The 25,824-nt window shown below is 38.7% G+C and overlaps 1 protein-coding gene and 1 long non-coding RNA gene across 3 annotated transcripts; one reads left to right on the forward strand and one right to left on the reverse strand.

Annotated features, from left to right (window-relative positions):
- Positions 1-1,197: 1,197 nt before the first annotated feature.
- Positions 1,198-24,454, forward strand: ntn5 (netrin 5). Of its 2 annotated transcripts, XM_077227665.1 has the most exons (7): positions 1,198-1,293; positions 9,155-10,518; positions 11,894-12,082; positions 13,306-13,455; positions 17,927-17,980; positions 20,925-21,005; positions 22,596-24,454. In XM_077227665.1, the coding sequence occupies exons 2-7, from the start codon at positions 9,168-9,170 to the stop codon at positions 23,312-23,314; spliced, it is 2,544 nt and encodes an 847-aa protein (XP_077083780.1). In that variant the 5' UTR covers positions 1,198-1,293; positions 9,155-9,167; the 3' UTR covers positions 23,315-24,454. The 2 variants fall into 2 exon arrangements, with proteins under 2 accessions (XP_077083780.1, XP_077083779.1); XM_077227664.1 differs by lacking the exon at positions 1,198-1,293 and having other exon boundaries at positions 9,087-10,518.
- Positions 9,724-25,115, reverse strand: LOC143736890 (uncharacterized). The gene is made up of 3 exons (XR_013203593.1): positions 25,008-25,115; positions 23,147-23,310; positions 9,724-9,837 (listed from the first exon to the last, which is right to left on the reverse strand). It is a non-coding gene; the product is annotated as an uncharacterized LOC143736890 (long non-coding RNA).
- Positions 25,116-25,824: the final 709 nt, after the last annotated feature.

Consider the following 25,824-nt stretch of genomic DNA (forward strand, 5'->3'; position numbering starts at 1 on the left):
CCATGGAATTAATTATGACGTGTTTCATTTGAAATCAAAACAGAAATTATGCCAAGGATTCTGACTTCCTCTCGTCTCTAGGAAAAACAAAGCTCTCACAAGCAGCTGTTTCGAAATCAAACACAGTTTGCACTGTTTGCATCATCAAATACATGAAACCTAATTAAGGATGAAATGAGTGGAAATGAGACGAGTTTAGACAAAAGATGAAGGAGAAAAAACTTGGTGATAAATGACTAAAGCTGGTTTTAATATTTAAAGAGGTTACAGAACCTCTAATTGCAATCAAAGGCTAATAGCCTACTTTTTTTTCTTTTTTTCTTTGAACAATAAATGAAACCCTTAACTTGATAACACTGACAAATGAAGTGCCATTGTAATATCCATATGTATTTTCTGAGCTGTTTTGCAGTCTGACCACAGTAGCTCTCACCTCTTTTTGGTGACATCTGCACTTCTCTCCAACACTCTGGACCTTCTCCAGCCTGCTTTCAATCTCACATGGTGTAATAGATCCAGCAGACACGTTTGTGTGTTGTAGTTCCCCAGTCAAACTGATCTGTGTGGTGAAAGAATGCCAAGAATATGCGATATGCTCAATTGTACCAGTTCATCCCTCAATTAAGTGTTGTTGTACTTGACAAGCATCCAAAAACATCAAACCTTAAAACTGCATGCTCTCTAGCATGGGTACACACACACACACACACACACACACACACACACACACACACACACAAATCCATACACCTGGGAAACAGTCCTCCAGGGAAGTCATCAATCAGTTTTATGGGACTGCTCTGGGAGAGTTTCTTTTGTTTCCCTTTCAATTCAGTTGTTCTTTTTTCACTCTCTCCCCTTGCCTCACCCTCACTCACTATTTCCATATGTTGTGTCAGCTTTAGATCCTCTCCAGAGAGGGAGCGCCTCGTTCCTGCAGGGGTTGCCCAAAGTGGTGTTTCAATTGCGCATTGAACTTTGAATTGACGCCCGCAAGGGTGCAAGTTCAAGATCACGGTGCAGAACCAAAATTGCCTTGGGTGATATTTACTCAGCTGAAGAGTGAGAAAACCAAGAAAGTTTGTGCATATACACTTAAAGTGGTTAATGTATTGCATTCCGCGTGCGCGCGCGTGTGTGTGTGTGTGTGTGTGTGTGTGAGCGGTTGACGTCAGGGTGATACGTAACCTTGCTGACTGAACGCGCTGCTCCGAGAAGATCTGTCCACTTGTCACGCTGTTATTGATCAGCCAGGACGCGGATACACCGGTAACCCGCATTGACACGCACATGGTAGGTAAACTCAGTTTTGCTCGTGCATGTGCACATTTTCAGTCTCCGCTTCTGTAGCTAAATTAAAACCGGCTTGTTCGGGATTGCTGACAAGAGATTTAAATTTAGACTAACACACTGAGCTGTTGATTAGTCTTAACCGGGGATAGTGCTAAAGTAAAATTTGTTATTTGAGGAAAAAAGGGGGTAAAAAAAAAAATCACAAGGCGATTTTTTCGTTGGATTTTTCAAATCAAATTATATTTTAGATAGCCTACATGAATCGGGCATAGCAAGTTTTTTTTCTCTTGCATGCAACATCAAGCAGGGATTTAGTTTTAGGCTATATCACAGTATTCAGACATACAATTTATTTTACACATCATTTTATATTATTTTTTTATCATTTTTTTCCGTTAAATATATAAAACGTATGGCTAATAATAATAATTTAAAAAAAAGATTTTGCATGTTGCTTACCTTATTCTTTTCCCCAAGGCGTATTCGTATTCCATAGACAATTGTTGTTGTCCTGTAAAAATAAAATAAAAAATGAATAAAAAGGTAACTAGATAGCCTAAATAAACAGTTTTACATAATTAAAATGCATAGGTCTACTTAAATATTTAGCCTAATAAAGCAAACCATTTGTAAATAAATATACAAATATTTTATTTCTGTATTACTCTTATTAGCTAGCTTACTGGTAAATATTGCTTATCGGGTCTTCATTTTATAGGCTATACCTTCTAATAACTTTTTTCTTTTAAGCGCTATCATCATGACTCTAGGCCTACTTAAACATAAAGCGATGTTAAACACAGGCCTATGAAACTACGTGATTGATTGCGATAGTCAGGACTCAGGAACCTGTAGCTGTCAGTTGCGGATGAGTTGGATGATCTGTGAATTGTACAAAATTGTTCTGCCGGAAGGCTACGCGTAATTTAATGATAATGAGACCATTCGTCTACGCACACACCGCTAATCTTGTCAAACAATCCTGAAACAGTATTTAGGTTAGGCTAAGTTAAGGAATATATTCTTTCACATTCCCTTGCATGTTAAGAATAATGTTGTTTTCATTATAACCGTTGTTTAATTATAAAAATATATACAGGGTTTAGGCTGTAGGCTAGTATTTTCCAGAATCGCGCGCGCAGTTCAAGTATCAAAACGTTATAAATCTGGCAATTTGTAAATTCGACAGTGCCCCTCAAATGATCTGTAATTCATATGGTGTTTTATGTCTTATTAAGGGTGCATAATTATCAAATGTAATGATGCAAACTAATTTACAAAATCCATAATTAATTTTAAATAGCATATACTAATTTCTATCGGATTAACGTGCATATAATGGGAAACAATCAGTTAGATCTTGCAATACAACGACGTAATAAATAAATAAATAATAATACCAACAACAGCTTAAGGCCATGTAGGTGGCCAGCTGCGAAACCGTTATATTCGAGTAAAAATGCAATTTCCGTTCCCTGTTCTGCGGGCGCACTTCGTGCCTCGTTATTCTGTGACATATGTCGGGTCAGCTGATAAACACGAATGGTTGTAATTATAGCTCCATAAAACAGAATTTTTCATTAAATGATCATTATAGGGTTCGCCTTAGTTCACGTCCCATGTGATTTAAATCTCATTGCAAAATTCGAACGCAGATTACAGTGAAAATATAGAATTGGGAGGAAATCTCGATAAGCCTGCAAAGATCAGTTTAATATATATATATATATATATATATATATATAGGATGATCTGAATTTGAATGGAAAGACCAACTGACAGCATACTTGACAGGATGATGCATCTTGTGCATCTTCTAAAACACATGGTTAACCTTTATTTTCAACGTTTAATTAAGGATAAATGGGGTGAAACCCCCTTTGCTAAAGGTTCATCATGGAATGTTGTGCTTGGCATAACTGGAGAGTGGAATCACGGTCGGCGATTTCATGTGCATCTGTTTTTCAACATTGAGACGAAACCTGCAGGGAAATTTCATGATTTCACTGCCAGGGCACATAGCGTGGGATAGAGAGAGAAAGAGAGAGAGAGAGAGAGTGATCGGTCTCTCTTTTTTCCTTCTCTCTCTCCTTGTGCCGCTGTCTAATGTAGCCCTACTGCATGTGTTTTCCCATTCAAACATGAGGTATCCTTGCTTGGACCTATTAAGCATATGTTAAAGTTGACATAACCGCACTATGAATATTCTTATGTAAACTTCAAAGCACAAGAGGTTACATATGGCTTGGCTGCTTGAATAAGACTTCACAAAACACTTCTTTTTCCTCTCCTTCGATGTTTCAGGGTGTTTTTTCCCCCTGTAACCTGTTGTGCATCAGGTTCCCAGAGCTGTGTACGATTATGCTTGTGCTGAAGGATGTTAGTCTTCGTTATTCATCACTGAAACCTGAAAGCTAATCTTATATTACTTCAAAGAGCAATGCTTCTATACTTTGCACATCTTTCATTTTATGTAATATGGTCATTTGAAATTAACCGGAAGCTAGCAGAGGTGTTACTGACAGCTGCTACATTGCTAAACAGGTGTGTGTGTGTGTGTGTGTGTGTGTGTGTGTGTGTGTGTGTGTGTGGCCTGGTAACTACGTTATGGGCACAAAATGTCCCCACAAAGATAGCAATATCCTAACTCCTGGTCCTTGTGGGGGCATTTTTTGATCCGCATGAGGAAAACAGCTTATATTGTTTATATGTTGTGCTGTTTTTTTTGAAAATGTAAAAATGCAAGGTAGGTTTAGGGGTAGGGTGAGTGTAAGAGGATAGAATATATAGTTTGTACAGTATAAAAACCATTATGTCTATGGAAAGCTCCCATAAAACATGGAAACACAACGTGTGTGTGTGTGTGTGTGTGTGTGTGTGTGTGTGTGTGTGTGTGTGTGTGTGTGTGTGTGTGTGTGTGTGTGTGTGTGTGTGTGTGTGTGGCATGAGAGCAAGCGAGCTTGTTATCTCCCTCTTACAACTCTGTGAGGTATTTGGAAGAGCAAGAGAATGTGCATTGTGTTCTTGTTGTTGCTAGTCTTCTGGGAAAAACGAAGAGACAGACAGTGATTGATTAATTAATGATGGACAGTAATAAATCACACAATTTTAAATCAGTCAAGGACATGGATCCCCCGCGTATAGGCCTATCTCGGGGATCGCTTGGCAAGGATTCAGTACAACCTCGGCTGGCTGTCGTCCATGAGGAAGAACGTTCAAATGTGTTAAGCAGGCCAAATCTTTCTCATCTGTCCGACATCATACCCAAGGGTTAAGATGAATTTAAGAGGAGCCCTGCGCTCGTGGGAACTGACAGGTATCCAGCTCTCCTAAGAATAGATCCGAGTCCTGCCAAATGTGTGCAAAATCATATTTCAGAGAGAAAAAACGCGACTTTCTATCCCATTCTAAATAATTGGCTTTTATTGCAAATATGGTGATTTTATGTATTTCATGATATAGGCTAAATTCCTATTATTGTTTTTGTCACAAAGTTTTTATGTATTTGTCAGTCATGTATTCTTCAAGCTAACTTAATTCGATCACTGTTCAACTTGTAAAGAGCTTGAAAAGAATACCATAGACGTGTCAAAGTAGCTTGTTCCTAACTGTAAAAAAAATTGCTGTCTTAAATTTAAGTGCATTTAACTTGATGTTTAAGTAATTTCAACTTAAATTACATTAAACTTACTTCTTATTTAACTGAATCTTGTATTACTTATAAAGAAAAGTTGAAAATTGCTTATTTTGATAAGTTAAAACAATGTAAAACATGTTGTTTTATATAATTTTATAGTAAAATCTCACCTCAAGATGCAGAGACAACTAAGTAAGACATTCGCATTTTCTTGAAAATTAAAAACACTGTTTCGATATGAAAATCCTCTATTTGTTTTGACGACAACACTGACTCGACCACTGGCATGAGCGCTGTGGTTATATGTTTAATCGATGACGGATTGAAAAGCACTTACTTTCGGTTGCTAAGAAATTTTTAGGTAGAATCCTTTTGGATTCTGAAGTTGTAATTTCTATGTAGAAATTTCTTAGTAAGTGCGGAAGAAAATCGCTTTTTAATAAGACATCAATTAAACATATAGCCTAACCGCCCCCCAACTCACGCCATTGGTCGAGTCAGTGTTTTCTCCGTTCATTTTAGGGTTAAGTAAATTTCCTTTACCTACTAATTTAGGTGGACAAAATGTTGAGAAAATGCTCGAGAAGTAACGCATAAGTTCATTTTAAATCTAAATGAGTAAACTGTACTTTATTTGATAAATTTATTGAAAATATGTCATCGGTTATTCTTTCTGCTCAAACGTGGTTAAAAGTCCAGTAAATTCAGAGTAAACAATCTTTTTTCAGTCCAATTACTTTTGTGCTTGTGAGCAAATTTTACATTAGCTTGATGAAATATATTTTTGGCAAGCATGTTTGTTACCTATCCCCAAGTCTAATTAGGCTCTCAGTCAACACTTGGGCCTCGTCTTGTTGGCTCGAGCACAAACAAAGCTGATCCGATCATTTCTTTTTGACTTTGTGATAACTCATGAAGAAGCGCCCCACGATCGTTTTTCAAAGCTAACTTCTGGTGAACAGGAAAGGACACTTAGCAGCTCTCACACTTTACACTGGGTGTGAATTTATGGTAAATTGTGGAAACTGTATCCAGGGTAATACATACAGTAAGTGCTGCTGTAGAAACTAGAAACTGAACAAGTTTGAATTTGTCCTCTAGAAAGGGGCTTACGAGCTCAATAAACACATTGGTTAAGCTTCAATCCATCAAGCTATGTGTAATGAGCTATGTTTAATTAGAGGTGCAACGAAGTCAGGGACATAACGCAAATCATGCAAAGAGTGTATCAAACCCTCCCTTCGCGAGACCCGACAGCCGTGAATATCTCCACACCCTCATCACTTTCCCAACTTACAGTCTTACGCATCGCCCTCAGATACTTCACCGCCTCTCTGAAACCGGAGATTCAATTAATCAGGCGATCAATTAATGCGGAAGGGGTTTTCACAGTGTTCTCAGTTTTCCCCCGGGGCACGTCTCAACATGTGAGGAATGACCCTGGGAATGTGCCACGGTGGGTAAGAGCGCTGGACTGTCCCGCAGCTGGACGCTCATTAACCTCGCATTGTAGAGGCGATTTTTCAGAGCAAAAATGCTTAAAACCCTTATTATTTAAAATAAGTATTAAAACGTATGGAAACCCAACGACCAAATAGATAAGAAACTGTGTGGTTTTCCCTCTTAGTGCGCTTTCTTTGACCCTCATGTCCCTCAGCTGGTCCTCATATTTCAGCCTATGAGCTAATTGAGCCAGTGGCTCCTCTCGTGAATCTCTCAGTGCTCCCCTCTCCTACCGGGACGTTTATGCATCCCTGCTGACTTCGCTGTCAATGTCAAACGCTTGTTAGGACGTCATCAATCATCAGCACTTAGGAATATTCTGAAGAACTTTGAAGGAAGGTGAGAATAGCTGAGGGAACAGTTCAAAAGTGTCCATAAGACACACTTCTAAACGATCATATGAGGCACAGACCGAACGCCGTGGATTTTACAGTGCGTTTCATTGGAAGTGAAGGGTGTTAGCTCTCAAATGCAACCCATCTGCCTGCCTGTTTTTAAAGCCACAAGTTGTCAGGGCTCTACATCACTCTGTCTAAGGATAAGTGAGCGCATTGTTTCTCATGTCTGCAGGCGAGAGTTCTGGTGTAGATTCTCATCAGATAAATAAACAGACTCCATCATCGGGCCAAGAAGACAGAGATTCATTACCGAGGGCCAGGCGGGTACAGGCTTATACGCCGTCTTGCCAAAGGAAGTGGCTCCAGTCGAACATGCATTTCTCCCATTCATTCTATAAATCTGCCACTCTATTTTATCTTCTAATCTTAGCACAGATCCCCTCATTTATCTGTCCTTCTCATTTTCTCTCAATCTTTCTCACTGTCCCACACACAGAGCGAGAATGCCAATGCGATAGCCGTCTTGCCTCAAGTTAATTATTTGGGATTTATAGTCGGGGTTCAGGATTACAGCCTGAGGTGACTATCAAATGTTGAGTCCTGGAATAGATGGGAACCCAAAAGTGACGTATTAACACTAGAATGCATAAAGGGGGTCAAACTGAACCAATCGGGTGTGATTTATGAAATGTGTTTTCAATAAAAAAGCGTAATCTATGCATTCTTCATATATGTTGTATGTGATTTCGACCACAGTTTACATTATGTGTCCATAAAGACAAACATGCATTTCCTAAGGAATTTTGACCATGGAGTTTAATTTTGTCAAAAAAATATTATGTTATACTTTTTGTCAAAATAATAATAATACTCTCTTTTTTGCCAATATTTATATTTAATTCCTACATTTTGTTTTGTGATTGTGTCAAAAAAAAATTGTTTTGTTTCATAACAATTTCAATCTATTTAGGGGTCAATGTACCACAGGATTATTATTGTTATCATTATCATTTCCAATCTTTACCAAAAAACATTTTCATACGTGCAATACTCAGCCATAGTTTGGACACACCTGTTTTAAAGTTTCTCTCTTTCTAAGGGTGTGTTTACACAACAACAATTTACTTAAAAACTGAAAAGTTTTTGCTTTGAATTTTTGAAAAGTTTTGCACAACAACGTTGTCGAAGCGATTCTCGTTCTCACGGATTCGCGAAAACGACTAAAAACGCTGTATTTCTCATGTATGGCCAGTAGATGGCGATGTTAGAATTTGGCGTTAAGTAATGCATCTCCGCTAGTCGTAGTAGTGGTGCCGTAAACCAACACTTTGCTGGAGAAGCATTAATAAACTCAGTATCTTGAGCAGCAAAAACATAGAGACGATAATGGTATCATTTTCAAAGACCTGCACTTTGAAACCCCTTTTTAAAAGTTTGCATTTTCTGGCCCTGAAAATGCTGTTGTTGTGTAACTGAACGGCCAGAACGCATTCAAAAATTTTCAGTTTTTATTTGAAAACGGTGGCGTGTAAACAGGCCCTAAAAGACCACAATGTGTAGGTCTGCCCAAACTTTTAAATGACATTGGCTAAAAAGGAAGTGGTGTAAAATCAGTCCACGCTGAAAACTTTTTTTTGCGAGATGTGCTGGCCCTGTCTGCTAGAAACATGGCCAAATAATCTGCAAAAGATGCCAGAGATGAAAAACCATGTTAGTTATAGTTATATTGAATTTCATTTTTACTCTATGGCAAGTGAACAAAGGAACACAATTCTTAAGTGAGTTTATGGCTCTGAAAATAAAGATAAAAAACAGGATCAGGTTGCTTTTTCTTTGTAGAAAACCATTGATTCGAAAGTGGTTCTCTGTTCCTGTGCTTAAGGGTAAAAATAATCCTTTAGTTCCTTCTATACTGCTTCTTCCTATCTCTACCGTTAATTCCACATCTGCATTGGACAGGTTTAGATTAAAAGAGTGGAAAGCCATAAATATGATAAATGAGAAAGGGGTTGGAGCAGCTGCTCCACATGCTCTTTGTCATCTCTTGCAATCTCTCTATGTTTGTACACTCGATTGCCTATGTTCCTTCTTTACAGGGTTGAAAATGTCAAGATGAATTTATATTTAAAAGCATTAAGTTGAGACGCACTGACACAGGCCAGATAAAGCGAGGCCTCCTACTGACAAAGGTCTCTGATTGGCTGGATTATGCGTGTAAAATGGTCGACCTAGAAGCTAGAATGAGTATCATGAGCTGGGATGTTTTTAATTGTGACACTGAGAAAATCCATATTGCTTCACTCAAATGTCATGTAAACCCATCAGCATCCTGACCTCTTATAATGTCTTTATCTCTCTTTTTCCTCCTTCCCCACTGTTACAGGCTTGATGAAATCATGACCAGATATCACTCCCCTCCTTTCCAGACACTCTCCTTCCTCCCTCTTTTCCTCTATACCCTCTTCCCTCTCTCCCATCTTTCTCCTCTACTTTCTCAATCTCCTCTCAGCTGGACCTCTCCTCATGACCCCTGCCACCACCTGGACGGGCGTCCGCGCCACTGCCTGTCTGAGTTCATCAACACGGCCTACGGGATGCCTGTGACGATGGAGGACCTCCAGCAAGGACCCAAGACGAACATCAGCGCTTTAACAGACCTTCACAACCCCCACAATCTAACGTGCTGGACGGCTGCCGAAGGCTCGGGTGGTGGGGATTGGACTTTGACGGTTCCCCTGGGAAGACGCTTTGAAGTCACTTACATTAGTCTTCAGTTTTGTCAACAGGTGGAGTCGATGGAGTCCTACTCCATCTCCATCTTGAAGTCAATGGACTTTGGCCGGAGCTGGCGCCCTCTACAGTTTTATTCAAGCGATTGCATGGGCGCGTTCGGACGTCCCGCACACACTATCGCTCTGACGAAGCACCAGGAGACGGAGCCGCTGTGTTCAGATCCCAGACCACTTCAGAAGCATCGTGGAAATGTCATGCTGGCCTTCTCGACTTTGGATGGACGTCCTTCCTCGCCGGATTTTGACTATAGCCCAGGGCTCCAAGACTGGGTTACTGCAACAGACATAAAGATAGTGTTTCATCAATCATTGGACAAAATGAAAAAAGGAGAAGAGAAACTGAATGAAGTGGCAGGTGCATTTAGATGGAGAGAAAGGGGAGATAAAGTTCTGAGGTTTGGCGAGAAAAACACGGGCGTTAAAACATCTGAAATTTGGGGAAATAGTCGAGAAAAACAGACTTCGACACAAAGAATTAGGAATAAAAGCAACGAGCAACAAATTGGTCACAATGTTACACAAAAGGAGATGGGATCTCAAGGTAGAGTGGGAAGGGGCCGTAAGAAGGACGGTTTCAAGCCATGCCAGGATGGGACATGTGATTGGTCCCTAAGTATCCCGAAGCAGGGCTCAAAAGGGCGAGAGTTGAGGAGAAGGAGAAACAATGGAGGGAGAGGGAAGTCCCGTTCAAAATCGAGAAAAAAAGTCTCGCAGCACCTTGTCCCATCTTCTCTTTATGCCCCACCGAAAACCCCCTTCGCCCTTTCCGACCTGCAGGTGGGAGGCAGGTGCAAGTGCAATGGCCACGCCTCTCGCTGTCGCCGCGACAACCAGGGGCGTGCCGTGTGTCAATGTGAGCATCACACATCTGGGCCGGACTGTGACGTATGTGAGCAATTTTTTTATGATCGCCCATGGCAACGGGCCACACCCAGCCAACCACACCCGTGCGTCCGTGAGTTTAAGCCTGTGTGTGTCCGGTGGTCTGTCTGTGCTTAAATGTCCATTTATAAATATACGATTTAGAATAATTCACTGCTTACTGTTTTTGGAAACGAATATGTATGGCATATTTTTTTCCGCACAATATCATACAAAACATGTTAACATCTGCATTATGATCATTTAAAATCCACTGTAAAAAAAAAACAGCATTAATTATTTTTTTATTTTTTTTACCAGTGTAAGCAGCTACAAATCTTTAGAGTAATTTACATGATTGGCTATACTTCATAAAATTGTATAACATCCAACACCTTTTATTTTACTTTGGATGATTAGATTGATGACATTCATCAATATTTTACAATCCTGGTGAGTAATTAGATCAAACTCACTCTGATTTGACTGCAGTCCTCAATGCATGCTGGGTAATTAGCAATGCCACATATTAAGGCTGCGTCCTAAATCGCATACTTCCCAACTATATAGTAGGCTAAAAACAGTATGTGACAAGTGTTGTATCGTATGTCCAAATTCACAGTAGAAATGCACGATTCCGGATTAAACGGAAAATCACAATTTTTTTGTTTCAAACAGAGATCACGATTCTGAACAGACAACTAAACAAAATAACATGTAATTTACTAGAGGTTCTGATAAGATGTTAATTGCTGCAGTCCACTTAAAATGTTTAATCAAACTGAATGAAGTATTTTAAAAATGGTTTTGAGTGAATGATTCAATGACTCGTCATTAATGCTTCAACTTGTTTCATTACTGGATGAATCAGCGTTTTTTAATGAATCTCTCGAATGAATGATTCAATGACAAATACATTTTTTAACAGTCACTTGTCATACCAGACAAGTGATGTAATCGATACAATCGTTAATTGAAGCGACAAGTCACTTTCAAAAAGTGATTTGGTCTGTTTTTATCGTTACCATAGACATCAGTGTTTATATCCGACCTATAAATTTTATCCCAGTACTTGAGTGATAATATGAATATTTGACAACACAGAAATAACAAAACTCAGATTTGAATATTTCGGAGTGATTTTGTAGCGAAGCCTCTCCTCCATTGACATCCATTCAAATGGCTTTGGTAGTCCAAATTACATTCATACTATGTAGAACATACTATTTTTAGTACTTGCAAAGTACTTATTCAAAATAAGTACCTATTCAAGAGAGTATGTGATTTTGGGTGCAGCCTAGGACTTGGTGTCAGAGAATCTTCACCACTTTACCACAGAATCTTTAATAGGAATATATTTTGTCTTGCTGCACTGGAAGATTTTGTTTCTCAAATAAAGTAAGGATTTTTACTGCTATTGTTCAGTCCTCAACCTGCCCTCATCTTTATTCTGTTTCTTTCTCTTCCAGGATGTGAATGTAATGGTCACTCTACTAAGTGTAGGTTCAGTATGGCCGTGTATCAGCAGTCTGGTCGAGTCAGTGGAGGCATTTGCTTGAAGTGCCGGCACCACACAACGGGACGCCACTGCCAGTTCTGCCAGAACGGATACGCGCGTGACCACACCAAACCTCCCAGCCACCGCAAGGCCTGCCAACGTCAGTAACAATTGATTTGTCTGTGTGTTTTGTATGGAAATCATGTTTAAGCTGGTATGTCAGTGAGTGAATCATACTTACAGTTCCAAAAGAAAGAAAAAAAAGCTTTTTTTTTTTGGCTTTGCCATCTGTGGGGTCTGAGGTGTGTGAATTGTGAAAGGCAGCATAGTCTGTGTCTATGTTATGGCTACACTATGAGTGATGGAATGTGTACTGACACTTGCCCTTTGACTGCTCTCATGTCTATGGCACGCTCACGGTGCATTTTAGTCAATGTCCCAATATACTCTGCATGCTTGTGCATACATATCATACATCAATGTTTACTTGTAATTTAGTGTGCAACTTTTTAAATGTATACAAACTCTAAATGATGTCCTGGAAATACCATAAAGCCTCTGCTAACACCTAAATATTTGAATTGAGTGATAGAATTATCTTAAAAATTTGGGAATTGAAAGATTTAGAACGTGTTAATGTTAAAACAGACCTGACTTTTTAAGCATATATAAATGTTTGTAGGATGGTTGGAGCTTTGTTTGGATGAAAAAGGGTTGAGCAGAAGCAGAGAAGCAGATCTTTCCTCTCAATGCTCTCCCAGCCATCACACATATGTTTTATGGGGAAAATGTTGCTCAGGGGTCAATGAGACTTGAATTACAACTGAAGACACAAACCACAGACGTCTTGTTCTGTGTAGTATTACTCGTCATTTCCCTTCATATGTTTAGTCTTACACTAATACCCTTAGTCTTATGATAATTCTCTTCTTTCTTCCTAACAAATTTTTTCCTGCATTGCTCTGCTCTAGTCGTCTTCTTGCAACATTACTCTTTTCAGTTCTTTTAAAGGTTTCAGTTCACCCAAAAATGAAAATTCAAACTCAACAAAGTTGTTCCAAACCTGTATGAATTTCTTTCTTCTGCTGAACACAAAAGAAGATATTTTGAAGAATATGGGTAACCAAACAGTTGATGGGACCCATTGGCTTCCATAGTATGGGGAAAAATACTATGAGGTCAATTGGTCCAATCAGCTGTTTGGTTACCCGTATTCTTCAAAATAATTTCTTTATTCTGCTGAACACAAAAGAAGATAATTCAGGTTTGGAACAACTTTAGGGTGAGTAAATGATGACAGACATTTTTAGGTGAACTATCTGTTTAAAAATCCTAATCTCGTTCTTCACTTTCATCCTTTCCATTTTTACTTGTCTCTCTCAGCATGCCAGTGTCATCCCCTGGGTGCAGTGGGCCGTTGGTGTAACCAGTCCACAGGACAGTGTTTGTGTAGAGAAGGAGTCACGGGACAGAGGTGTAACCGATGTGCCCCCGGGTACAAGCAAGGTCATTCCCCCCTCCGGCCATGTATCCGTAAGTATCACACCTTGCGCTACTCATTTCGATTGTAGTATAATAACTAAAGTTGCTGGCCATAACAATTGCTGTGTTTAGTAATGATATATCTTAATATTCAACGATATTATTGATCTGCCTGCATTGACACCATTATATGAGAACTGAACTGAGCTGGATGATAACATCCCTGTTTTCTTCAGAGTGGATATATATATAAATTAACTGAATTAATAACTTTTAACAACAAAAATTAGCCATCACTGAACTTACTTAAATGGATAGTTCACCCAAAAATGAAAATTCTGTCAGTATTTACTCACCCTCATGTTGCTCCAACCCCGTAAGACCTTCGTTCATCTTCGCAACACGAATTAAGATATTTTTGATGAAATCTGAGAGCTTGATCACTCCTCCATAGGCTTCTTAAGGGATTGAAACTTCATTCAGCCCCGAAAAGTCATTAAAGACATAGCTAAAATAGTCCAAGTGACTACAGTGGCTCAATCTTAAGTTTATCAAGTGACGAGAATACTTTTTGTGCGCAAAAAACAAAAAAAAATAACTTTATTTCAACTATTCATTTCCTTCTCTGTGGGCCTCGAGTCAGTTCACTAGTGTAATGGCGTAAGCTTCTGTTGATGTACGTCACACGCATCACACACATGAACAGCGTCTGCCAATAGTGAGCCTACGTGTGACGTAGCTCTACGCAATCACACTACATTAATTGACTAGAGGCCAACAGAGAAGGAAATGAATAGTTGAAATAAAGTCGTTATTTTTGTTTGTTTTTGCGCACAATAAGTATTCTCGTCGCTTGATAAACTTAAGATTGAGCCACTGTAGTCACTTGGACTATTTTAACGAAGTCTTTAATTACTTTTCGGGCCTGGCAAGTTTTAATCCCTTAGAAGCCTATGGAGGAGTGATCCAGCTCTCAGATTTAATCAAAAATATCTTAATTCGTGTTGCGAAGATGAACGAAGGTCTTACGGGGTTGGAACAACATGAGGGTGAGTAAATACTGACAGAATTTTCATTTTTGGGTGAACTATCCCTTTAAACTGGACTATGACGCTATTTTCTTCTAGATCTGCTATACAGCCGAAACAACCTTTGTTGCATTATTTTCCTGTTATCACTGTAAAGCTGCTTTTAAACAATCTGTATACCTCATGTCTCAAAGCACAAAACAAAACATTACAATAATAATGAACATAACTTAAAGAGCTCTGACCTGTACCACCTGACTGCTGCAGATTAATTTCGGCGTTGATAGTGTTGCCATTTAAAAGCATAAATTCGAGTCACAAACCACTCTGAGTAGAACATCACAGGTTTCCATCTCTTCCGAATTACAGTAGTTGTGGCATGAACGCAGTATAAGCTTGTTGTTTTGGATCAGGAGGAACTGTAAAAGGCGGCTGCTGTTTCGGTTGAGCTGTTCAGTGACTGACGTCTGTCTAGTATAGCATGAAACACACTGATGAGATGACGTGTGATGTCTGTGCAAGAAAGATGCATTGAGGCATGGATATACATACGTTGAATGCAATGATTGCACAAACATTTTATGGTCCTAGTCCTTCCACAGACGGCATACATATAAATACATTTAGATCACTTAACTTGAAGGATGTGAAGAGACTTTCAACCAACAACAACTAAACAGCGGTGCTCGCATGAATAACTAATGATATTCTCTGACTCTGATGCTTCTGTTGTATAATTTATGTATGCAATTTGTTTTCTTTTTCATTTTTCCTGTATGGAAAGCATAAGCTTCTTGGTTTTGACAGTTTTATTGATTTTAATTATATTAAATTGGTTTTCAAATGTCTAAATAAGCATGTTTCACCGCAGTTTTCTATATTAATCAGTAGACTCCAAAGCTCTCAGGGGGCGAACACACGAGCCTCTATCAGAGGTGACTGTGTAGTCCCAAAGTGTAAGACCTCCTTTGGTCAGTCTGCCTTCTCAGTAAAGGGGCCAACACTTTGGAATGCTCTGCCTACTGATTTAAAAGTAGAGACCGATGGCAAAGCTTTCAACAGAGGACTTAAACAATGGTTAAAAACTAAACAGCTGTGCTCGCATGAATAACTAATGATATTCTCTGACTCTGATGCTTCTGTTTTATAATTTATGTATGCAATTTGTTTTCTTTTTCATTTTCTCTGTAATTATATGGTACATTTTAGCTATCCTTTTCTGTTAATATTTTTAGTATTATTCTGCTTACTAGTTTCATTGTATTTTATTTCCAAAAGCCTCCCGTGGACAGGTGTTGAAAATTAGCATTTGTGCTAAAACACTTAAACAAATGCATATGGTTCGTCCAATGTAATTGTATGTCCATGTTAAATGAATAATATAAAAATAAAACAAAAAAACAAATCCCCTACCCTGCCTTTAAAAGCATGTTGTGCATCAGGTCTGTCTTGCATGCACACTATGAAGTCTTATTAACATATACATACTGGACAATTGTCGAGTGACTTACACATTATCTAGGTCTGACTTCAAAATTATAATAGGCCTACGACTTGCATCGAATTAAACCTGACAGCTTTCAGTTAAAAGAAAAAAAAATTCTGTATTTTTGTAAATTTGACTACATTTTTATTTTTATTTGTGTGTGTACTACATCACACTTGCTATCATTGTATTTCTACACTATCATGAATGCTGTTCTTTTAAACTTTCTATTCAATTCAATACAATTTATTTATAATGCATATCTAAAAACAACCTTGGTTGGCCAAAGTGCTTGCATTAAAAAAAAAGAAAAAGAGAGTAAACAAAAAGTTAAAGAGTATTAAAAACTCAAAGAATCATGAAAAAAAAGTATCATGGTTTCCACAAAACTATTACGCAGCACAACTGTTTACCTGTACCATTTCTACATTTACCAAATCGGCACATTAGAATGATTTCTGAAGGATCATGTGACACTGAATACAGCCGCAATCAGGGTGGCCAGGTTTCAGAAGACAAAATCTCCATGAATGTTGTGAGTTGTAAAAATGATCTAGGACCTTTATGCAGTTATGCAGTGTGTCCATCCCTCAAAGACCCTTTTTCATCCGTGTTAAATTCAATATGGCATCAAACCTGACTAAGGTCTATCGTGTTTTTTTTTTCTTGCTATTTTTCACCCCGACTGCCCTTGACCCAATTAACCTGCTAAATTGATTTAAACTCCAAAGTCAGTATCATTGTCACTTTGCAGACTACTGTTTGTTTATGCAGGATTTAGTAGAAGCCGCTCTCTGAAACTCTAACACCTTCCCCTCATTCCTGTGAATAACTACTTCCATACAAAGTCCTAAAATTTCTCAGGTTGTGTCACTTGGCTTTCTTCAACATTGCAATCATCTTTCTGGATTTCTGGTTACTTCAGTCTTAGGAAGTGATAATCCAATGTGTATTGCTGCATTTTTATATCTGAGAGTTCACGTAACGGTGCAAGCTAACATGGTCTCTGCGAACAGCACCTGTCGCGCTGCACAACCAGACCCGTTTCCCTCCCAGCATGACAGACGCATAATTCTTCACGGGTTACGGCTCAGTGATAGAAGAGCTTGTTTGTTGTTCTACATGGAACGTCTCAACATGGATATTTATAGCGTGAGCTCCCGTCTTTCCAGCACCAAAGGCGAGCCGCGGCTAAAAACATAACCAGCACCAGCGGACCAGCAGCAGGAAACGGAGCCGTCGTTTATCACAGGGAAAGTGACCCAGACATTCGATATTTTTAGCACTTGAAGATTTGTGGGGTTTTTATTTTGGATAACAGTGACCAGGAAGTCTCATGTTAAACTCTACATCCTTTTTAAAGCAAATGGATTTGTTTAGGTGTGCATTCGCAACACAATGCCAACTCTTACGCACACAGACCTACTAAATGCCTCCCAGGCTAAAAACACTAAAATGAATGAAGCATCAAGCGTTTGACGCTTGATATGAGTTATTGCTGAGGGAGTTTGGGGGGTTGGAGGAGGAGGATAAGGTGTCAGTGCCCCAGTTGTGTCAGAGATATGGGCAGAAGTACAGAACTCATGGGTAATATATGGTTGACCCAGCGCTCCAGACCTATCATGGGCCGTATGTATGTGTGTGTGGCAGAGGGTGTCCTGATAGGTGGCCCTAATGACCTTTAAGACCACACACATGCACGAAATTGTCTGGGCTCACTCACTGTGACAAACGTACGCTTGTTTTTTAACACAAGCATTCCACATGCACTAAAAGACAACAGGGCGAACTGCAGTCACAGCACACACACGTCCCCTTTCTCCCTCACACACTCACAAATGGCAAGTATGCCCTAATGAGCCACCGTAGGGATTAGAGCCGGTCATCCACAGCGGAGGTGTGAAAAAGAGGAAGGACAAAATGAAAGACACACAAATAAACTTGTCACTGCTTGCTGTAATTTAATGAGAGCCTCTTCCCCCTTTCTGCCCGTCTGTTGTTCGTTCAGGTATTCAGGAGGTTGCGCCGCCCACCCCAGTTTACCAGCCTCAGTACAGCATTGGTAAGCAATTGTTTTTTCATTTTACCTGCACCTATATAGGGTTGTCACAATTCATATTAAAGCATGCGATACGTTTTTTCACTTTAATGCATTAAAAATATTTGGTCTGTCTGAATACTCGATTCTCATTGGCTGGAAGTTGTGCAATAAGTAAGGAATAACTGAAGACGGGCCGTCTTCTTCATTAAAAATGTAATCTTTATTAAATTATTAGAAAAATAATCCACACCCAAGGTGGTAATGCGGCCACGACACTTCAGGTGTGCGTTATTTTTCTAATAATTCAACGGACCGGAGTCAGTGGCGGTTCTAGACCATTTCAACTGGGGGGGGCCAAGCTGGGGCCAGTTGTACTGTTAGAGGGGCCAGTTACATATAGACCTTATTGTTGTTATATCATTTTCTTCGAGCCCTGATATATTGAAGCGCAGGTAAATGTGACCTTCATTACAATAGGTTTATGTGAAGCTTGTTTTAAGTTCACTTAAATTAAAAGTTATATATATTTTTAAGCCTAATAAATTTTAAAGTTGAAAGCTTTCTATTATCGGTAGGTGGAAGTAGCGAGGACTCAAGTGCAGAACAATGGGTTTTTATTAATAATAAAACTAAAAATAAACACAAACAAAAGCTACCCCGAGGAGGAAGACTTGACTTGACTTGGAACACACAAGGGTAAAATATACGACGCCGACGACCAACCAGCACAGAACTGCAAACACAGGGAGACAAAATAACCAGTAAGGACAGGTGGGGCAAATTAATCAATCAGGTAACAAGATGGGAGGGGCTAGACAATGACAGGAGAGCACATGACACAAGGAAACATACATGACAATCCATGTGCTCACACCAAAGTTGACAAACACATGAGCACATGACCAGCAAACACAATCACCTGCCATGTGCCCCAACAAAACAAGACATGAACACGCAGCTAATGAAACACTTATAAGCCACGTGTTCACACAAAACATGACAACATGAAAGAACGCAGACAGTGATAAACACAAGGAGTGTTAGGGCTCTGTCACAAAACCAAGAAATAGACTAGACAGAAGTGACAGAACCCTGACTATTATACTATAATGTTGAATGGCTATAATTAATGGCTTAAATTGATATAAAAAAATCTATTTAATAGAGACATTAGTATCATTATTGATATAAGTGATGGAATTCATTCCTGAAAACGATGCCATTAAATGGTTGGTATGGTCTTTATGTTGTTTCTACATTATTTGGAGATTTTATGGTTTAAAATTTCTTACAATATAATAGTATATTAAAAACTAAAAATGTTAAGTGTGATTAATCACAATTACTTACGGAAAAATGTGCAATTAATTAGTTTAAAAAAATCTATTGACAGTTCACAATCATTTTATTTTGAGCTTTCTGGTCAGATACACTTAATTTATCACAAAAAGTAGGGCTCTGGACATTATTTTTTTTAAAGTTTCTTTTTTTCTTAAAAAGTTTGTTTTCTTTTAAAATTATTGCCAAACAATAACAAATTTTTTATTAAAATAAGGTGCTTACAGTTTATTACAGCAAAATAATAGAGCATATTAATTATGATTTACTGCCCCCTAGTGGATTAGCTTTGTGCTGTAGCATTTGGTGTGTAACAATTCTGTTCGTGTTCATATGCACAAGCTGCATGTAGTTTAATACTGCTATTCATGCCTTTAGTGTCACTGTAGCTTTCTGGCTCCTTTAAAAATTGTAATCATTAGATGCATTAGATAATTTAGAAAAGCAATAGTATATGTCTCCTTAACAAGATGCACAATTGGAATCATTCACGTCCCTATAATTAACAGCGTGAGATACGTAGTAATGCACCAAATTTGAAATATTATAAGTGATCATATAGGTTAAACAGCATATAGAGGTAATACAGCATACAGATCATATAGTATACCAATAATGACCATAATCATAATATAAACCCAAAATAATATAGAATATTTAATGGCTTTCCTATTTTATTTTAAATACAAATAAATCTGAATGTATAGAAATAAATCTACATTAGCCTCATCTCTTATTCTAAGTGTTAATGCATGTTTTCTATACACAAAGGAAGATCAGAATCACCCTGTTTTTATTTTTTTATTCAGTGGCGGAAGCAAGTCTACAAAAAAACAACAACCTGGAACTGGCTCAACCGCACTCTAAAAAATGCTGGGTTGTTTTAACCCAATTTTGGGTAAAGTATGGACAAACACAAATGTTGGATTAAAAATGCAATTAAAAAATTTGGTTTGTCCAATGGTTTGCCCATATTTGACCCAAAATTGGGTTAAAACAACCCAGCATTTTTTAGAGTGCGGTCACAATCTGAAACTGCAAAAGGAGCTCCTGCTGTTTATACAAGAGCCTCTCGTATGAGTCTCAAGTCGACTGAGTGAAGTATTTTCCAGTGCCATACTATCTGGAAATCTGGCCTGCTGACCAGTAGACAGTGAAAAGTTCTCTTTCTGAATAAAACGTGTTTTACCATTGACAGCAACGGAATATAGTAAAGTCTGCCATGATTATGGTAATATATACCTGCCGCAGCTGCTGCTAATATCTAAGAAAGTGCAGTGCTGATTGATTTCACACACATTACTATGATCCACACTGAGTAGACAGGCCAACTCGAGCTCTCAGGAGACTCCCGAACTGCCTTTTACTCCTGGACCGCTGAGCTCTATTAAATTCTTGAATAGAGATATAGAGCAGCCTTTCACTTTCCCTTCTTGGAGAGATTGATACTGGTGGTCTAGTCTGTAAACTGCAATTTAAAATATTTTCCAAAACGTGCCAGTTTTAAATTCATAAGTGCGATTCACCTTTTTATTGTACTTTTTATGGTCGATTATTGCTTGCATTAATAAAAAAAACACAGTTTAAATAAATGTGTGTAATTAACTTTCTCGTTCTCTCTCTGCAGGCGAGGAGTGTCTTTCTTACTGTCCACCTTCCCAAGCGAGAGTCAAAATGAATTTAGAGACATACTGTCTCAAGGATTATGGTATGTCCTTAACTAAGGAAGTTTGTTCACGCCTCAGAATAAAAAATAAAATAAAAGTTTAATCAAGAAATAGTCACTTGATTATAAAGTCAGTAATATGGCAAACAAGGTCGCAGCTGTGAGATATGTAAATCACAACTGAGACACAAAAACTCACAATCACGTTTTTATTTCTATATAAAAATAGCAAAAAATGTATAGATTTATATTTCTTTTGAAAATCACTGAAGCTTGATGAAGAACCTTGAGGCTGGGATATAATACGAGACCCTTAAAATCTGAAACTACTAAAGTGTTTCCTACTTTGTGTCTCATATGCATTAGGGACCGTTTCCACAGAACATGTTTTTCCACTCCACTGCACTACTTTCCATAGTTTTTCTACTTAATCATGTGCTAGATGAATGTGCTTGACGGTATTTTGAAGCGTCTCGAGCATGACACGTCGTTCTAAAAACGTGGCAAATTAAAAAAAAGTTAAACTTTGTGGTGCCTAATGTGTACAGTGTGAAACGATGCGATGTTAGGGGTCATTCACACAGTGTGCGTTTTGTGGTTAAAAATGTGATACGTGGTTCAGTGTGAAATGACGGTTTTAAAATACCCAAGATTCATTTTAACCCCGGGTAAATAATGAGCATTGTGAAACGTGAAGCAAGGATTGTTTACCTGGGGGTTTAGAATGACCCAGGCCAAAGACTTTACAAATACAAAGACGGTGCACTCCTCTTACAACGAATGGGAGAAAGTGCAACGCACAACATAGCGGAATAAGTCCCGCCTTCTAAATCAAAAAGAGCCAATTGCACATTGGTAAAGTCACTGCATCACTGCAGTTGCCCTTATAGCTCTCCGGTTTAAGTGAATGACTTGCCTTAAAGGAACCGTTTCAAGCTTCTAAAGCCCAACATATTCAACTTTCTGAAGATTTTTAGGTTCCACTTTATTTCGATGGTCCACTTTAGACATTCTACTAACTATAAGTAACTTTACAACTACATGTCAACTAACTCTCATCAGAGTATTAGCAGACTGTTAGGTTATGGTTAAGTGTTAGGGTTCGGGGTTAGTAGAATAAGTTGATTTGTAGTTGCCAAATTACTTATAGTCAAAGTCAAAATGTATTTATATAGCACTATTTATACAGTACAGACAGGCTGTCCAATGTGCTTTACAAGGCAATCTAATATAACGCAACAGACAGAGAAAAATTAATTTAAAAGCAAATTACACGTTATTAAAAGCAATTGAATAAAAGTGTGTTTTCAAGCGTGACTTGTCAGCATAATGTCTGTTGGTGGAGCATCAAAATAAAGTGTTATCAGATATTAAGCAGACAGTCTACTAATACACTAATGAGTGTTAGTTGACATGCAGTTGCAAAGTTACTTATAGAAAGTAGAATATCTAAAGTGGACTATCGAAATAATTTTTATCAACTCCGATTGCTGAAATTCTGCAGACTGGCTCTAACTTTTGGCAACTAGCGTCCAGAATACAATTGAAAGCTAAAGTCCTGTAGTCTATTCCAGTCTTTAGTCAAGTTGTCTAACATCCTTGTCCCTGTTTTCTGTCATATTTTTGTTCCAGTGCTGAAGGTGCAGGTGAAAGGTAAGGAACGCTCCGGTCCATGGTGGCAGTTTTCCATATTGGTGCAGTCTGTTTTTCGCATGGGCTCTTCGCACGTAAAGCGAGGCGTTCAGGCCCTCTGGGTTCCCGATCGGGATCTGAGCTGCGGCTGCCCTGCGCTTCAGACGGGCCGAAGCTTTCTCCTGATCGGATCGGAGGAAAGTGGCCGGAGCTGGGTCCCCGAAGAGAGGCGACTAGTCGCAGACCGCACCACGATGGCCTTGCAGTGGAGGGAACACTGGAGCCCGAAATTAAGAGGCTTCCGCGGGCAGGACACCCGAGGAAAGTGCCCACAGACAAACACCACTGCGCAGAAACACTCTCACCCAAACTCATACGAGGAATACACACCCCCACATCTCGGCAAACTGCAGTCGGAGCCACACAGATCACATAAACATACACACACTGCACATAAGCAGTATCATTCAACCACACAATCCGGAGGATCAGACCTCACACACGCACGAGGAGGGACTCAGGGCGTACATGGAAAACACACAGTAACACACCTTGAGGAGGAGCAAACGGCTGAAAACGTCACACCACCCTTCCTTCAGGAAACACAGCATGTGTTGCAGGACACCCAGGATCCTCTCTCAGGTGATTCAAGGACAAGTCAGGACAACAAACACGAGCGGCACCATCCGACAGCGTGTCCAACGTGGTCACCTGGCTGAAACAGGGAGGTATTATGAGCTGGAATATACAAAAGGAAGTTAAGAAATGCCTGAAGAGGTCTTTGGCTCAGACAAATGCATGGTGAGGGATATTTCGGTTGTCTGTTTCTTATACAGAGCCACTCAATCCATTGAATATTCGCACGCTTTTGCTGCGAGTATCTCAGTATTTTTGTATTTTGTCCTACATATTCATTTTATTACAGAGCTGTTTGTAAAACATGCAGGTATTTTTCACGCTCTTCTTCATGCTCTGCATCTTCAGTCGGGAAAAGACGAGCCTAATACAACTATTAAAAGACAGAAAATCACCATGTTTTATAGTTGTTACTTAAATGCCATACGTTCAATCCAATGTTGTGCTAGAATCCACAGTTATTACATCTGACAGTCAAATATGTAAGACTCTTATTGTTGGACTGTAAGAGATACATTGTTTTCAGATTAGCAGCTGACAAATCTTACCAAATCTGGTCTTGGTCATTGACAGACATGTTAAGTGTGGCTAAAGGGAGTAAAATGTAAAATATGTCAGTGCGGATTATGTGCCCACAGTAATTAGTCTTTTTTTGGGTATCACTTTATTTTACAGTCATGTTCCCCATGTACATACGATGTACTTATTACTGTAATTACAATAACTAGGTATTAACTCTGAACCTACCCCAAAACCTGACCTTAACCCATGTATTACCCAATATTTTCTCACGTAAGTACACATACTGTGAAATAAAGTGCAACCGTTTTTTTTTATCTCATTGATAAAGGCTGTATACAACAGATTGTTAATATGGTGCCTTTTTACAGGGATAGTTCTTGCCAAAATTAAAATTGTCATCATTTACTCACCCTCAAATTGTTTCCAGACCTGTATGAATTTCTTTCTTCTGCTGAACACAAAAGATATTTTGAAGAATGTCGGTAAATGTCTGCTTTTGTGTTCAGCAGAAGAAAGAAATTCATACAGGTCTGTAACAACTTAAGGGCGAGTAAAAGATGACAATTTTTATTTTTGGGTGAACTATTCCTTTAAGTATTATTACTTGTGAATATTTTAAACTATCATACAATATGTAAATGTAAAAAAAAAAAATCTGTTTAACTTAACGCTCTACCTCATAATAAATATTGTTAGCAAGACTGGTAATGTTGTTTATTAAATTTCCATTTAATAAATTGAATACATTCAAAATTCAGAAACAGAAGATACAAAATCAGTGATTAAAAAAAAAGGTTTACGAAAGGGAGAGGAAAAAGACAACAACAAAAATACTTACACACGTTCATATGATAGCCTACACAATGAAGTATAGTTCATGCGTGAGACAGAAGGGGGAAGGCAAATGGCGAAAGACCGTATTAAAAAGCGAGCAATGATGCACCTGCTTTGTTTGCGCAGGAAACACCTGTTTCCAGTCTTCCTCCCTGGCTGACAGACGACAGTTAATTTAGTGTAAAATCTCCCACAGCTTGAAGGGCCAAACTGCCCTCTGCTTCCCTTGTTTTGAGAACAATATTGCAGGAAGTCTTTCTCGCGCCCTAATACCCACATGTCCTCTATTTTGTCTAGCAGCCAAGTACGTGTATCAGGTAACGTTAACACACTCTTAACACTATCTGGACACACAGTTGTGAAGTGTAAATACATGGCATGTGTTACATTTTGTTCACATACAAAATAGTTCCAACTCACCTGTACATTTAACCATGAATTTAAAGTAATATTCTTGGTTCAGTACAAGTGCATTAATCGACAGGACATTATTACAAAATAAGCTTCCATTTACCCATCATTTTCTTCTACACAGGGGTTACATGCAGAATTCAGAAACCCTTGTTATTAGTGACACCGGTGGCCGTTAAGTGAACTGCAGACTACAACTTGTGCTCGTGCTCGTACTCGATAGTGACGCAATTTTCCCGGCAAAAACGTCACATAAAAATCAGTGTACACAGGCTTTTCATAGACAACATTGGAAGTCGAGGAAGGTCTCGTTTTTGAAGTTTCATTACAACTGTTCACACATTGGCAATAAAAAGCAATTAACACATGGAAGAAAGTTCTAGCCCATTTAAAAAAAAATCTAACAATCTGAGTGAAGGTGGAAATTTCAATCGGATCGAGCTCAATCGGATCGATTAAGGTGTTTACATGAAGGTTTTTTAGTCCGATTGAGCAGTTAATCCGATTAGTGTCCATGTAAACGCAGCTACTGTTTTGGAAGAAGTAGCCTACAGTAAGACAAAGACATGTGTGATTATAATTCTAGTGTTAAAAAATAGCAACACAACTTTAACAAATACAAGTTTGAACAGAATGTAAGTGTTTTTATACAATTATAGCCTTTACATTTTTGCTATTAAACAGTTCCTAATTCCAATTCCTATAGCCTACCCTAATTTTTTTTCTTGTTTGAGAAGCAGTATGTCATATGTCACAATAAGGAAGAAAAGACCATCACAACTTCGGTTTCATGCCAGCTTTAAGGAAAAATGAGGGAGAGTAAATT

Source organism: Siphateles boraxobius, unplaced genomic scaffold, assembly GCF_051911475.1.
Source record: "Siphateles boraxobius isolate OS27281-9 unplaced genomic scaffold, OSU_SipBor_1 130, whole genome shotgun sequence".
Classification (NCBI taxonomy): domain Eukaryota; kingdom Metazoa; phylum Chordata; class Actinopteri; order Cypriniformes; family Leuciscidae; genus Siphateles; species Siphateles boraxobius.